Here is a 17,242-nt window from a genome sequence, read left to right as displayed (position 1 = left end):
GACTAAAATGACTGCCTCTCTGGGATATCAGACTGGCAAATGATTAAATGCATATTTTCATATGTAAGCCCATTGAGTCTCTTCTATGCAGGTGAGAGACATGGGGAATACTACATACTGTGTTGATTTCCTCTTGATGTTTTGGTGGGTTTCAATTCATGAACCATGGTGTCCAGCTGGAGTGACACTGGAACACTGGGTATCTGAAGAAGTGTGCATGCACACAAAAGCTCATACCAATAACAAACTTAGTTGGTCTCTAAGGTGCTACTGGAAGGATTTTTAAAAAATTTGTTTCGACTACAGCAGACCAACCTGTAACTGGGACACTGTATTACAGTGCTGCAACTCCCTCCAAGGCCACTACCCGAGAGCGGCATTTAGAGACTAGAGATTTCACTTCCGTAGCAGTTGTGCTATGATGTGCACCATGTTCCACCGTGTTCTTCATGCTATCTAATATCTATACAAAACCACTGAGCTTGGAGCAAGGTGCTACCAGCATGCTGTTGAGACACAACTTTTCCTTTCCATTCTGTCTGAATCAAGATGGGATATAGATGTACTCAACTGATATCTGGAGATGGTGGCTGGCTAGATGAGGGCCAAAAAACCACAGTTAAACCTTGATAAGATGGTGGTGTTGTAGATAGGTTCATCTGGCTGGGAACTGGGAAGACAGATAGCTTGTTTCAGATAAGATACTTGGGATATGAGCAACTTGCACTCATGCACGGACAAATGGGGTGCCAGAGGCAGAATAAAAGACACATGGTGGGTTGCATGTGATGATATTGGTCTCCCCCACGTGCAGGGACAAGATCAGTGAAACTATAGTCTGATCCCAGCCTGTGAGAATATCAGCAATAGACACAATGCAGCCACCGTTCATCATGACTAAGGTTGAGCTCCTGTGTGTATTTAAGAGGAAAAAATTCCATTCAACAAAGTGACATTCAAGTAATAATGCATAGGACCTGACAGGCCCAGTAAAGCAAAGACGTGAGAATTACCCTAATTCAATTTACCTGGGAGTGAGTCCCATTGAAATCAGCAGACCTACTACTAGGAGTCCGACTAACAATGAATATCACCCAGTATTAGTTACAGGTAGGTAGCCGTGTTGGTCTGAGTCGAAACAAAATAAAAAGATTCCTTCAGTAGCACCTTAAAGACCAACGAAGTTTTTATTTTGGTATGAGCTTTCGTGTGCATGCACACTTCGAAAGCTCATACTAAAATAAAAACTTAGTTGGTCTTTAAGGTGCTACTGAAGGAATTTTTTTATTTTGTTTCAACTCAGACCAACACGGCTACCTACCTGTAACTAGAACTATGGAAGGCACCACATTGAGCCGCAGGAAATGGAAGTCCATCAACCTTGGTATCTGAAGAAGTGTGCATGCACACAAAAGCTCATACCAAAATAAAAACATAGTTGGTCTTTAAGGTGCTACTGAAGGAATTTTTTTTATTTTATCACCCAGTATGTTTTGTTGAATCAAACAGAAAGTGAAAAAAAACCTTCACTTTGAACTCTTTCCCTCAGTGGAGATGAAATCTTTGCCATCAATTTTATGTCGTTTTTGTGGTTTAATATCCTCTTTTACTCACATTTTTTTCAGTTGCATAAAATATATACAGGAAACTAATCTGCTGTGGCTGTATACGGCTGTAATGGAGCTTAAAGGCTCTTTTAAAACAGCTGTAAAACACAGGAAAGCTATTTTAGCCATTGCAACTGGAATGGAAACTTTCAATGGTAAATAAATTTATTTTATAGTTGAAGGTTTATTGCTCTTAGTAGCCCCTCCTAGTGTTTCATTAGCTCTTTTATTTCTATAATCCATCGTTAAAAATACGATGTGTTGTAGATGAGAGACAAATTAAAAAGAGAGGGTGGGATACATTTTTTTGCTGTCAGTTATATTAGCATTAATTTGGACACACTCTGTTGACATTAATAGAGCAGCACTGTGTAAATCTGAAGTAATTGATGGAAGGATTTAGCCTAAGGGGGCAATTCACATACCACTTAACACTGCTTGTAGTCTCCTTGACTTCATTGTAGCTTTGGAAATGCAATTGGTCTGCAAATCAGTATCTAAGAATTCTAAAGGCAGTCTAAGCAATAAGCAGACCAGCTTCTTACTTTGTGACTTTTTCAAAAGGGGGGAGACCATATCTTGGTGGCTGAGCCCATATTTTGCGTATGGAAGATCCTAAAGTTATATCCAGTTCAAAAGATCTTAGGTAACAGGAATGGGCAAAAACCCAAAGAACTCCTATCCACTGCTCAAAGTAGGGAACAATCTTTTCATCCCAATATCGAAACAAAATTTTAAAAAAACCCTTCCAGTAGCACCTTAGAGACCAACTAAGTTTGTCATTGGCATGAGCTTTCGTGTATCGTGTTATTGGTATGAGCTTTGGCGAGGTATCTGAAGAAGTGTGCATGTACACGAAAGCTCATACCAATGACAAACTTAGTTGGTCTCTAAGGTGCTACTGGAAGGAATTTTTTTATTTTGTTTCGACTACCTGTAACTTCATCCCAATATGTCATCACAAGGTTTATTTTTTTCAGAAGAAAAACAATATGAATGCTTTCACTTCTTATCTTAGGACCAGCATACTTCAAAGGGGAACATTATTATTTCATTTGGACAGGGTTGTTTATAGCTTGCTTGTGAAATAGCCTGAAGCCCCCCTGCCAGGCTTCATCTCACCTGCCCTGACAGATTCCCTGTGCTTGACAGGCTTCCCAAATTCTCATCAAATGCTGAGATGTTGCAGATGAGGGAAACTGAAGGAAATTCAGGAGACGGTTGCCTAGGGGGCAGGGGGCTGGCTTCCAAACTGGCAATTAGTTTCCACAGATGTACAAGAAGTGCCAGGAGGAGATGGAGCCAGGAGGTCTTTTGAGGAGAGACTTCACCTCCTTTCCCAACCCTCACTGGTTCCATTATGAAATTGTTTTAAACTTACAGCAATGTGGGCAGGAGTTTGTTTTCCTCATATCCCAAATTAGCCATCATTTTATGTCACGTTTTGCTTCTTCAAAGCACACTTGAGCCCAGCTGCTGCCCACATTTGCCATGAAGGTCTCATCACCTGAGCAGCAGAGACTTTATACTGCAATTGCTCTGCACCTCCTTGGGGTTCAAAGATGCTCTGCTCACATAGCCTTTTGGCAAGGATGTGAAGCTCACCTATTCTGAAAGGCCTATGGCTTCTGCATAGGCATTGTAGCCCTTTCTTTCCACTGCTTGTGAAGCTGTTGTTTCAGACTGATTATTATTGTTATTATTATTATTATTATTATTATTATTATTATTATTATTATTATTATTAATGTTTAGTTGGAAAGCCACATCGAGCCTTGGAAGGTTTAAAATGAAAAAGCAATGGTGAGTAACTGCAGACATTGTTACGTAGCATGCCTGTGACAAAGAGAGGATTCAATATTTAGGCTGACTTAATTCATGCTCCTTTTTTGCCCTTTGTAGAAAGAATGTGCCAACTTCGTCAAGGTGCTTAAGGCTTATAACCAAACTCATTTGTATGTCTGTGGAACTGGGGCTTTCCATCCCGTGTGCACATACATTGAAGTTGGAGGTCATCCTGAGGTAAGTCTGCATCTAAATGCACCAACTTAATTTTTCATTGAATCAATCATGAGTTCGATTTCTTCCAAAGCTGCGTTCCACCTTCGCCACTGTCTCCAGTGGCTGGAATACTGCTGGGCTGTGGATGGCAGTGAAGCTTTTTCTTTCAGTCCTGGTAAAGCCATATCATAATTCAGAAATCATAGAATCATAGAATCATAGAGTTGGAAGAGACCACAAGGGCCATCCAGTCCAACCCCCTGCCAAGCAGGAAACAGCATCAAAGCATTCTTGACATATGTCTGTCAAGCCTCTGCTTAAAGACCTCCAAAGGAGACTCCACCACACTCCTTGGGAGCAAATTCCACTGCCAAACAGCTCTTACTGTCAGGAAGTTCTTCCTAATGTTTAGGTGGAATCTTCTTTCTTGTAGCTTGAATCCATTGCTCCGTGTCTGCTTCTCTGGAGCAGCAGAAAACAATCTTTCTCCCTCCTCCATATGACATCCTTTCATATATTTGAACATGGCTATCATATCACCCCTTAACCTTCTCTTCTCCAGGCTAAACATACCCAGCTCCCTAAGCCATTCCTCATAAGGCATAGTTTCCAGGCCTTTGACCATTTTGGTTGCCCTCTTCTGGACACGTTCCAGCTTGTCAGTATCCTTCTTGAACTGTGGTGCCCAGAACTGGACACAGTACTCCAGGTGAGGTCTGACCAGAGGAGAATACAGTGGTACTATTACTTCCCTTGATCTAGATGCTATACTCCTATTGATGCAGCCCAGAATTGCATTGGCTTTTTTAGCTGCTGCATCAGGGCCTGCTGCAATTGGAGTTAACAAGCCTCATTTTAAGCATGTGCCCTCCCCTCCCAATGAAACCAGTGGGGCTTAAAAACCCTTAGCTGGTAGATCACACCCATAAGCCATTTTCTGACTTGCTTAATGATTAAATACTGTACGTTTAGAATTGCCTCTGTGGTTTCCAAGGCCAGCTGCTCACGTTTCCGTTTCTGCTCCTGACTGATAGGTAGCTATCTAAGCATGTCCTATTATCAGCACCTTTGTTCTGGTGCCAGTTTCCCCCTTAAGGGCCGCCTCCCAGTCTGTGGAGTCTGACACCACAGCTCTTTTCTCCCCATCTGGAGTGTACATACGTGCATCCCCCAGTTTCATATTTATCTGGAGATGATTTTTGTTGAGTCAAATAAGGCCTGGCTTGTTTCATTTGCACAGTTCCACACACCCAACCCTGGGACTTTCAGGCATGAGAGCAGCGCTCCTGCACAATTCCCACAGATTTCACTGGGTTTCTTGCAGGAGAGTATTGGGCAGATTCTGCCACTTCTTTCTCTGCTGCCCTCATTGTTGGTTGCAGCCCAAACCTGCGTAACACCAAGCACAGATTATGGGATATGTTTGTGTGTACAGTATGTGTAGCTCCTCAGTAGTGAAGTTAACCAGTGAAGGCCCATGGAAACCAAAGGTTCAGTTGTTATTTATTTGTTTGTGGCATTTATTGCATTTCTATCCCACCTTTTATCCAAGGGCTCAAGGTGGCATCCATGGTTCTCCCCCTCTTCAAGTACCCTGGTCCAAGGTCATCCAATGAACTCCATGGTCTCCCAGGTCCTAGTCTAGCCACTACACTACACTTGCACTTTTGACTAAAAGAGAACAACCCCACCCCACTTTGCAGTTATGGTGTGGGGCAGCAGTGCATGTCGTGCCTGAAGAAGGCCCCAGGTTCAGTTCCTGCAGCCTCCAGATCTCAGGTAGCAAGGCTGGGAAATACTGTTGCCAGAGACCTCAGCGAGCTGCTGCCAGACCATAGTGGGCTAGACTGACCAACAGAATGGAAGCCGGCTTTACTGAGACACCTTCAGTCTTTGGCTCTTCATCAACTGTCAGGGGCTACCTGCAGTTTTTCCATAGAGGTGCAGAGGAAGAGAAGGGAAGCACTGACTCTGCTAAGAGATCAGCTGCTTTCGTGATCTTTTGAAGCATTTAGCAGCAGCAACTCCGTCAGGCTCTCAGCTGGTCATTAAAAGGAAAGTAACTTTAAGAATTGCTACCTACTTCTTCTTTGTCTCTCCTACTATCCCATCCCTTTCCCCTTTTATGCTATGTCCTGAGAATGGCCTTGTTTTTGTTTTGGGAGCCTTTTCAGCTGAATAAGCAGGGTTTGGAATAAATCTAATTGCATGTGTTCTGTGGAAAGCAGGGACCTATAGCTTCCTGAATTTGCCCAGGGAGGAAGGGGACAGGATGTTCTGTATTTAAAGAAGCCCTTGAAAATAAGGGCCACATCCCAAAACAGGAAAAGCTGTTTTGATGACCTAGAGACCTACCTGGGGTGAAGCTGAGCAACCCCATTCAGCTAGACTGGGCATCATGAATAGCTCTTTGAGATCCTAAAACTATGCATGTATTAGAAACAGAGGAAGCTGACCAGCCTTGACTCTTCCCTAAGCTAAAGTCCTTCCATCTTATTTGATGGTATCACAAGGGATTTAAAATACAACGTAAGTCCCCGCAATGAAACAAGAAGAATTTACAAGAAGGGCAGCAGTTATTTTTTAAAAAAATGCACCGGTAGTACAATCATACACATGTTTACTTGGGAGTAAGTCCCATTCCGTACAGTACAGCATACTTCCAGGTAATTGGCAAATGATCGCTAAAAGAAAATCTCATGTACAACGGCTCGAGCATATAGTGCCAGTCCTGGCCCGACTGCACTGGCTGCCAGATAATTTCCAGGTGCAATTCAAAGTGCTGGTTTTGACCTAAAGGTAAAGGTAAAGTCCAGTCGCGAACGACTCTGGGGTTGCGGCACTCATCTTGCTTTACTGGCTGAGGGAGCCGACGTTTGTCCGCAGACAGTTTTTCCAGGTCATGTGGCCAGCATGACAAAGCCACTTCTGGCAAAACCAGAGCAGCGCCTGGAAGAGCCATTTACCTTCCCGCCGGAGCAGTACCTATTTATCTACTTGCACTTTGACATGCTTTCGAACTGCTAGGTTGGCAGGAGCAGGGACCGAGCAACGGGAGCTCACCCCGTCGTGGGGATTTGAACTGCCGACCTTCCGATCGGTAAGCCCTAGGCTCAGTGGTTTAGCGCCACCTGTTTTGTAGGTTTTGACCTACAAAGCATTAAATGGCTGAGGACTGCAATATCTCAAGGACCACCTTTCCTGATATGAAACGACCTGACCCTACGATCATTAGCTGAAGCCCTTCTTTGTGCACCTCTTCCACATGAGGTCCAGAGGGTGGCAATATGCGAACGGGCTTCTTCTTCAGTGGCTCCCCATTTGTGGGATGCCCTCCCAAGGGAGGCTCACCTGACGCCTTTGTTACATATCTTTAGGTGCCAGGTGAAAACATTTATCTTCTCCCAGGCCTTTGTCTGATTAAACAACCCATGGCCTTTTAAACTGGGGGGTATTGTTTTTGCTTGTTACTGTGTTATGCATATTTGTGATCCTCAGATGAAGGGCGGCATAGATCTTCAATAAATAATAATAACTGAGTGCTCCTGTCAGTAAGAACTGGTTGCCCCTGCTTGGGGGAGACAGAAGATCCACATATTTGTTTCAATGTTCCCCACCCCATGGATGCACAACCCCCGCTCATGGGTGGAAGACTAGATGCTCAGCTCTCTATTTTTTACTTAACTGACACTGATACAATCACATTCTGTTAAAACAACAGCAGCATTAAAATTCCAAAATCTATATTAAGGGAATATATTTATTAGGCCCCTCAGAACATAATAGGCCTCATAAAAGGCGTTCTCCTAAAGTATTTTTTTGGAATTTTCCTTATGGGTCTGCATCATAGCTGCCAAGTTTTCCCTTTTCTCACGAGGAAGCCTATTCAGCATAAGGGAATTTCCCTTAAAAAAAAAAGGATAACTTGGCAGCTATGGTCTGCATGTTTACCTTTACTTATTTGTGAATTTAATCTTTCACATGCTCAGGAATAGCTGGAGTTTCTCCAATCACTTCATTTTCTCTTTGAGGTTTTTCTAATTTACAGTGTGATTGTATTATACTAACAAATGTTTGATATTAAAAATATGTTTTACTTTTGTCCGTGAAGTAACTTGTCCAGTTATGCTTCCAAGGACATTTCAAATCCATAAAACAGATTTGCCTATGTTTTTCCCCCCTGAGAAAAAAAATGCATTTACTCAGAGACCACCTCATGAATTTGACATTCAAGTCTGCAAATTGTTACAAAAATAAAGACATCATTATTCAAGTGAATGATGCTACACTTAATCGTTGTTAAAAATCAGATTTCCATCTTGTAGAAAAAATTAACATATTCCTCCAGTGATGACTTAAGGACTATGAATATCTCTTCCCCCCCCCCCTTCCATATTAAAACATCTATTAATTTTTAAATGCTCTTACTTCCAGGCATACAGTTTTATAGAGCAGGTTCTTGTTATACTCTTGAGAGATTTATTTCAACATGTATTTTTGTCGATTATCAGTTGTCTCTGGACCACACACACAAACACACACACACACACAGTCACTGCTTACTCCATTAAACAGATTTTTTTTACTCCTGAGTCCCATTTGGGAATTGGTAGACGTATTAATTAGCTTAGTACCGTGCATGTCAGTCAATTATTGGGTATCTGCCAAGAAGACTGTCTGCAGATAGATGGCAAATATGAGATCATTTACTTTTACAGTTTTATAAGCATGCAAGATCACACACACACACACACACACACACACACCCCACACATAGGCACTTGGATCAACAATTTATGGAAAGAGAGATTAGAGAAGAGAAGCTAGCATAATTTTTTCCACCAGGCATATACTGTCAAATGGAACTATATATTATCCATACTCTCTCCAACTCTCTCCTTTCTGTACATTATGTGTGGCCAGAGCGATTAGGACTGTTTTGGTTGGAAAGGTTCCCTTCTTTCCACAGCTGTTGTGTTTAATCACTTAATTTTAGATTAAGGCTACAACAATTACATGCACATTTACATGGGGTTGTGCCACATTGACCATACTGGGGCTTACTTTAGAGTAAACATGCCTAGGCTAGCGCTGTATTTACCCAGCTATCAATGTGTCCTGCCCCTGCAAGGCAGTTTACAAGGCTCCAAAACAAATAAGAATGCAATAATCACAATTTTGACCTTTAAGCATAAATTAAAAGCCACCAGCAGCTAATTTTGTTTTCTCAAGTACAGCGCAATTCAAACAAATATAGACTGGAACAAAAATGACTTCAGAACTCTTTTTTAAAAAAATCCAGCAGTAATAAGAGTATATATATTACCCCAGGCATCCCCAACCTTCGACCCTCCAGATGTTTTGGACTACAATTCCCATCATCCCTGACCACAGGTCCTGTTAGCTAGGGATCATGGGAGTTGTAGGCCAGAACATCTGGAGGGCTGCAGGTTGGGGGTGCCTGTATTACCCAGTGAGAAAATTCCAAAAGACCCTTATCCCTGGTCCCCATTGGGCTAGCTGCTGTCACTGGTACACCAGAAAGCAGGGTGTCTGTGGTTGCTCTCAATGCCCAAATAAACTCATTCAGGTGTGAGCAGTGTGTTGAATATCTTAGTCCCAAGCCATAGGGCTTTAAAAGGCCAATCAGTACCTTGATATGGATAAAAAAAAAATATGAACATGCCTTGTTGCAGGAAATCATGAAAGCATAAATATGAATATGGGAGCTCACAAAGCGCCATAATGGAGGCCTCTGCTGCTTTGGCCAACATCAGTTTTGTGTAGTGGCATTAATAAACATAGCTGAATGTGTGTGTTTGGTGGCCACCTGATACTCTCCTGGCTGGTACTGCATCTAGCAATGAAACGATGAAAGCACCAGTTGCCTAACAACATAGAATGTGTCATTAAATGAACCCCATGCCATTCATCAGCTTTGAAATGCGATTTTGAAATGCTATAGCTCCTAACATGTCCATTCAGAAGTATAAATTGCCTTAGGAATGCTGAGATGGCTTAGGTGTTCCAGATCTTGAAATTACCAAGAATGTATGAATGAATGAACTTAGAAAGTAAATAAGAAACAGCTGAAACAAAGGAAGATGTTGCTTCTATGCAATATGGCTTAGTCTGCAATCCTAAACCCCACCCCCACCCTAGCACTTCTGCAGAAGATTAGGCTTAGGTGGGGTCTCTACTGGCCAGGAAGCTCTATTCCTGTTTGCCATAAGGCTCCCCAGTGATGTTAGCATGGGTGGACCCAAACCTGGTACATTCCCAGAGAGAGGCCCTTCTGCTGCATCAGTCCGCAGGTGGTGCGGCAAGACAGAGGGAGAAGATGGACCTTTTGTACTCAAGGTATTTCCAGGGAACAGATTTTGTATCTTCTTTTCTTTCACCTCTTTCTTTCTTCTTCTCTTCGGTGTCCTCTGCTCTGGGCCATTATTGGGTCCAAGGGTTACACACACACACACCTGAAGGTGGTAGATGGTTGATGGAAGGAACCTGAGTGAGAGTCAGGGAAGAAAAGATCTCCCAGGCTGAGAGACTGAGAGAAGAAAGGAAAGCTCCCAGGTGAGGAGAGTTGGGAGGGTTCACCACTTTCTGCAGGTGACAAGGGCTAAGAGCTACCATGACTCTGTTTTCTTTCTTTCTCTGTTTTTATTTAGATTAGTTTCTTTTATTTTATCTTATTGTATTGTGAAAAAGCTTTCATAAAATCATGTGTGTGTGGAACAGATTACAGTGGAACCTGATTACAGTTGCAACCATAATCTGTTGCCTCTGAAGTTCTGTAATATTACCACCTGTAACCTCTTTGGTTTTCTGGTTTTCCTTGTGTAAAATGTATTGTACAGCTCTCAACATTTGGCCATATTTGCACTGCATTGTTTCCAATGCTTTGATATTAGATGCATTTTCCTAAAAAGGATAAATTGGCATCTTCCTCTGAGCTTTTTTGAACTCTTTTACAGTTTGCAGTGGTGATGGAGCAAGGCAGGAGCCTGGAATCCACACAAAAGGGTTTCAGTCCTACAATGGAGAGCAAGTGAAGTGTTATCAGCTCATATTCATGTTTCATGCATTATCAGATAATGTAGATTTTAGAGCTATTGTGCTCATCTGATGTAAATCTGCAAAGTGCCATCAGTATGAGTGCAGCAATATAGATAAGGCTCCAGCTTCTGGCTTGTGTATTTGCTCAAATTATGGTTTAAATTTTATGCTAGGTTCATTTAGGGGCAGGCTAACCTGCTTTCGCTCCATTATGTGTGGCATTTCTCTCTATTTGTATGTGGCATTTATTGGGGCACTCTCTAATCATTTCAACAAACAGGTAATTTAAACATTTCCAAGATGAGATGATGCTTTCAAAGGAAAAGCAGCCTTCATGGCATTATATTTACAGCTCTAGTCATAATTATAGCTAGCAGGAAAGGTTTCCCTTTTAAAATTATTGTAGCACTCTCCATTCATTACAGTTGCTTCTGTTTAACCTCCCAAATTGAGATTTATTCATTCCCTCCATCCCCCACAATTATAGTAAAGCTCAACATTCAGAGCCTGCCCATTTAAATGTCAAACCCCAGTTGCTATGGTTAGAAAGCAAAAGTTTATTAAGCAGAATAAAATGTGAAAACCACCCAAATGGTTTTCCCTCGATGGGCAGTATTTTGACAGAGACAGAAGTATGACTTGAAATGTATTTATGGAGACAAGAATAATGTGCATCTATGGGACCCAGGTGGCGCTGTGGGTTAAACCACAGAGCCTAGGGCTTGCTGATCAGAAGGTCGGCTGTTCGAATCCCTGCAACTGGGTGAGCTCCTGTTGCTCGGTCCCAGCTCCTGCCCACCTAGCAGTTCGAAAGCACATCAAAGTGCAAGTAGATAAATAGGGACCGCTCCGGCGGGAAGGTAAACAGCGTTTCCGTGCGCTGTTCTGGTTCACCAGAAGCAGCTTTGTCATGCTGGCCACATGACCCGGAAGCTGTCTGCATACAAACACTGGCTCTCTCGGCCTATAGAGCGAGATGAGCGCCGCAACCCCAGAGTCGGACACGACTGGACCTGATGGTCAGGGGCCCCTTTACCCTTTACCTTTAGGGAGGCTAAAATAACATGGAAGTTTGCAGTTGGTATCCACAAACCAATGGTTTGTGCTGGAGCAGCTGCTGCACCATCAATGATAGGCAACCAGAGCCCATTCTGGTTCACTTTCCTTTTTGCCAAGGCTGGATGTGGTCAGGTTGTTGACTGTAGCAGAATCAAGGCTGCTGGAACTGAAGCGCTGATGATGTTTGGTGTGGTGGCTGGAGTCACTTTGAACGTTGCTTGTGCATCCAGAAGGTCAAAACAAGACAGTCTGCAGGGAGTGGAGACAAGAACAGAGCACAGTGTGAGTGAGTGAGCAACCAAGTAGGGCCAAAACAGCAGGGCCAAAATAGCCCTAAACTCCTGCGAGCAAGAAGACCTTTTAGAGCAGTGGTTCCCAACAGGTGGTCCGGGGACCCCCAGGGGTCCGCGAGCCAAGCCAGAGGGGTCCGTAGGATGCTATTAGAATAAAAAATATATTAAATATATTTTGTATGATAACAGATTTTTTTGTTTTGGCCACTTCCTGCATGAGCAGAGTCTAGCGCAAAACTAGAATTAGATAGAGGCAGTAGTTCTGCTGTATGCCGTTAAGTGGCGCTTTACAAACACTACTGTTTGCAAAGAGGCAGCGTGCGCATTCTACTAACGCTCACCTCCCCAAGATGCTTTGCGCGCGTCGGCTTCATTTGTGCGCTACTGCGCAGGTACCCTGTCTTCTCCATTCCCCTCCCTCCTCCCTGGCGCGCGCTGCCTCTTTGCAAAACAGTAGTGTTTGTAAACAAAGTGTTGTTTTTCGCGGAAGCTACAGTTCGCGTAGTTAAAAATGGACCGTTGGTTAAAAAGTGGTTTGTTAAAACGACAAAGGCCTACAGATGAAGAGGAAGAAAATGTGTTTGATGTTCAAGCAACTGTAAAAAACGTATAAATATAAAATATAAAAAGACTCTTAATTTGGCTCTCACTTTTTAATTTTAGGATTAGGAATTAATGGGGGTCCTTGTCACAATAGCGGCTCGATGAGGGGTCCTCGAGAAAATTTTGTTGGAAACCCCTGTTTTAGAGAACCTCCCCACTCCTCCCTTTTGTGAGATCCCACAGGGCAATCCCAGCCCCACAGGATCTAACCAGACCACTGTGGGAAGACAAGAGCCCACCTCCTCACTGGTCTCTGAGCCACCACACCACTGGGCAAAGTTGCCCCATATGCAGGGGACCCTTGGACCGGTTGTTATCCCCTCAACAAACAATACCCTTGTTTGCATACAGTGTGTGTGGTTAACTAGGTCCTATCGCTGGAATTTGCTTCCTGCTGCTGGTGGGTGGAATCAAGCTATGAATAATATAGACATGAATTCATTCAAGAGAAATAGCATTGCAAAACACAATATGTGAACAAGCAAAATATGCACTAGAATCACATTTAGGACTAAAGTGACGCTCAAGATCAGATACACAAACCTTTCAAATATTTGATGTATTTTAATGTTTGTTGGAAGCCGCCCAGAGTGGCAGGGGAAGCCCAGCCAGATGGGCGGGGTATAAATAATAAATTATGATTATTATGATTATTATATTATTATTTCAGTACAATGCAGTGGAACAAAAACTGAGTGTCAAGTAAGATAACATTTCTTTTGAATGAATGGGGTCTCTGCACCAGAATTCTCTGAGTGCTGCCATTGTTTCCTTAATGTTTCCACTACACCTCTGCAGTGCTCAGAAATGCTTGTTGATTGCAACTACAAGTTGTATACAGGATGCCACAGCTGAATGGCTTTCATGAATGAGAAAGTGAAGGCAGTCAACATACTCATTAGGTTCAAAGAAACAAGCTCCAGAACTGTGGGAAAACTTTTGTCCAGGCTGATGAAGAGGGAAAGGGAGGAGGAGGAGGCGCTGCCATGAAAGCGAATTCATGTGTCGGGACACACACTTCCAGTGGGTTAGATACTTTATTATTATCATTTGACCACACATGATGCCCTAGTTGTGTGAGTCCTTGCTTCACTGCCCTCCCAGAGTAAAAGATGGCAGACAATAAGAGCTTCATGGTGGAAGCCCATGGTGCTGAGGATAACAGCTCTTTGCTGTTCTTTGAAACCCTTCCACCCCCACCCCAGACAGTGCTGCTCCTTGCAAGTGCAATTATTTCCCTCCCGGTTGCTTTATTTCTTTTATGCACCATAGTAACCAAGAGAGGAGAAACAAGCACTCTCCCCATACTTCAATATTTCTCTCTCACACCAGAGATGTCACTTATTCGTTTTGCTGTAGAATTTAGTAGTCTGGATTCTCATCATCCTTTTCACGAGAGTTGGAAACACTCTCAGTATTTGCAATTTAGGTGTTAATTATTTATCCTGCCAGCTAGGATATATATAGAGTTATTGACTCCTAGAAAATGAATATTCATGCTGCATCTTCAGGGTTACTCCATGACATGATGTGATGGCTTCTGTGTGATGCATAACAACATAAGAATACATAGTTAAATGATGGTGAGAGGTCTCCACAATATGTGATGATGGTCACCAAGCTAGACAGCTTCAACAGGGGGCTAGACAAATTCATGGAGGATACGGGTATCAGTGGCTACCAGTCAATGACTACTAGTCCCCATGATGATGTTCTGCACCGGAATCAGAGGCAGTATCTGAATGCCAGTTGATGGGGAACAAAAATGTTCTACTGGGGGGGGGGGCTTCTGACAAGCATCTGGTTGACCAGAGTGAGAATCAGGATAGTCAGCTAAATGGGACATGCGTCTGAACTTGCAGAGCTTGTATCGCAATTGCACAATTTCCATCCAATTCCATCAATTCCTGCTGACCCATAGATCATGTTAAGCAGTCTTGATTAGGATGGCTGGGAAAGTTGTTACTTCAAAGATCTGCTTCCAGTCAGAGTTGGCTTCACAATACTGAATGATCTGATATCGTACAATACATTTGCATGGGCAAAGAAATTGCTCCTGAGAAATGTTGCTCAAGTTTTAATTGTCTTTGCCTCTGTAGAACTCCAGATATCTTAGGGATGAATTAGGCTGCCTAACTCCAGCCCATTTCAGTCTCGGTGGCACTCAATCCTAAATCAGTTCGGTCTCATTTTGTGTGGAATTTTTGAAAGAACACACAACCAGCCCACAATTAAACTGTCTACAGTTTGCACACAGTTTTTACATAAAACGCATATTTCTAATATAAAATAACCACTTTTAAAATACCGCTCAATTAATTCACCCATAAAACACACATTTTGTACTTTTACGTAAAATACATATGTATGTGTGTGTGTCCACATTTATTGCACCCCCAAATTGCATTGAGGTGTGTAATCTGAGAGTTGCCTTCTGATTGTCCGCTGGGAAGAGCGAGCTGAATGAGTTCCTTCCGCCACCCCTTGCAAATTTGCTTGTGTTTTTTCCTTTACTTTTACCTATGTATTGTAGGTTTTATATAGATATAAATATATTACCCACTCTTGTCGACAGGCCATGAGTTTCCTTTAGCAGCAAAAAAACTCAGCAATGTGGCTTCAGAGCAGGGGAAATAATTGAAAACATTGTCCCACTCTTGTTCTTGTACAACATATGCAAAGTTTCATTCACACACCTTAGGGATACTGCAGGGAGGCCTGACTGAACTCTTTGATCTGCAGAGAAAACAAACACCACCCACCATCTGGTAAAACCCATTTAATGAAAAGACAATGATACAGTACATGGGCAGGTTTAATTGCGGAAATGAATTGAAGATAGATAGGATAAAGTGATTTTTGATTTAGGGCAGTAAGAGAGAGAAATGTGGATCTAGAAAGTTACGAAGTACATAACTGAGGCTATCTGTACCAAAGCTGCATTATATAACTTCCAGGATCATGCCACGAAGGCAGGTTGACTGACCTTGGTATTTTTAAAATCACATTTCAAAAGTAATTTGTGCTGCTAAAGGAAGCACCTGCATTCTGTTGATAACTCCCCACAAATATCTTGTCAAAGAGACTTTTAAAACATTTAGTGGAAGGAAATAGTGGATTTGGGTTGTGGCTGACGTGTTATATTTTAGCCTTGAAAATAAAATTGCCAGGTGGCTATAAAAATTGCTGGCTCTTTCAGTGGCATGGTCTTGGCCGGGAATTCCTTTAGGCTTGTTTAATTCTTTGATGGGGAGTGTAATGTGCTTAAAGATAGAGGTCTCCCCAAAATTTGTTCACCTTGGTGGAATCTAGAGACTCTAAGTGGACTATGGAGACCACTTACAGTGAGTATGTTTCAGTCTAGCACATCCTTCGTGTGTCACCATTGCAGAAGAAACATAGCAGCAACCGTTTTTGAGACAGGTCCCTTGGTGATGCTTTGCGTCACTGTGGAAAGATATATGTGACTGTTAGAACACATATGCTGCTGGATCTGTTTCAAGTAGCACCACACCCCATAGACAAATTTAACTTTTACCATAGCCCTGAAAGGGCCTGGCCTACCACTTGCCTTTTCAACCCTTCCCCTTCTTAGCTGATAAGAACGAGCCAAGGTAGAGGCATAGCATAGGCGAGGCTGCAGGGGGGGGGCATAGCCCCAGGCACAGTTTTTTTGAGGGGTGCATTCCTCACCGGCCCCAGGTGCCAGCAAGAATTGCTCCTCCGCTGAGCCAAGGTGTGTCTCCTCAAGAGAACCTCCCTGGACTCAGAGGTATTAGACACCTTCCACCCAGTGGTGAACATTCCTTTGGGGGGGGGGCAAAGTGCACAGTAATGATGAATGTTGCAGATACATCTGATTACAGAAAAGCTGAAGGTTACCTGGCTATTTAATGGTTACTTTACAGGCCTCTATCCAGGTGCCGCTGTGGTTTAAACCACTGAGCCTAGGGCTTGCTGATCAGAAGGTCAGCGGTTCGAATCCCTGTGACGGGGTGAACTCCCGTTGCTTGTTCCCAGCTCCTGCCAACCTAGCAGTTCGAAAGCACGTCAAAATGCAAGTAGATAAATAGGAACCGCTACAGCGGGAAGGTAAATGTGGTTTCTGTGTGCTGCTCTGGTTTGCCAGAAGCGGCTTTGTCATGCTGGCCACATGACCTGGAAGCTATACGCCGGCTCCCTCGGCCAATAATGCGAGATGAGCGTGCAACCCCAGAGTTGGTCACGACTGGACCTAATGGTCAGGGGTCCCTTTACCTTTACCTATTCAATAATACTATTTCAGCCATGCTTTTGGTGTGTTTATGTAATGGAATTAACTACCAGGTCTGTAGAAACCAATTTAGGGAATTTAGGGAAAGCAGTATTGCCCATAAAGATCATGCAAAAGGGAACAGTTTGGAATTCATGCCTTTTTTGCTTTTATAACGTAGATGGAACAAAGACATTACTGTATTAGAATGACATTCTCTACAAGGTGGCTTGCAGGAAATATCAGGCTGCCTAAGCCTTTCCAGCACGACCCTGTCCCTCCTTGTCAGGCATGGGCGTAGCCAGGGTTTTTGTTGGGGGGGGGAGGCCTTTTGTTGTGAGGGGCAAAACCTCAGTTTGCTATTTATT

General features: G+C 43.0%; 1 protein-coding gene across 1 annotated transcript in view; it reads left to right on the top strand.

Annotated features, from left to right (window-relative positions):
* SEMA3A (semaphorin 3A) overlaps positions 1 to 17,242 on the top strand; it is a 196,935-nt gene that overhangs the window by 95,577 nt on the left and 84,116 nt on the right. The window contains exon 4 of the mRNA XM_035137741.3: positions 3,510 to 3,629. Coding sequence (XP_034993632.1) covers positions 3,510 to 3,629 — 120 coding nt within the window. The remainder of the gene's footprint in view (positions 1 to 3,509; positions 3,630 to 17,242) is intronic.

Source organism: Zootoca vivipara, chromosome 5, assembly GCF_965207765.1.
Source record: "Zootoca vivipara chromosome 5, rZooViv2.hap1.1, whole genome shotgun sequence".
NCBI classification, from domain to species: Eukaryota; Metazoa; Chordata; class Lepidosauria; order Squamata; family Lacertidae; genus Zootoca; species Zootoca vivipara.
The sequence above is the reverse complement of the archived record's forward strand: the minus strand, read 5'-3'. Positions and strand labels throughout refer to the sequence as shown.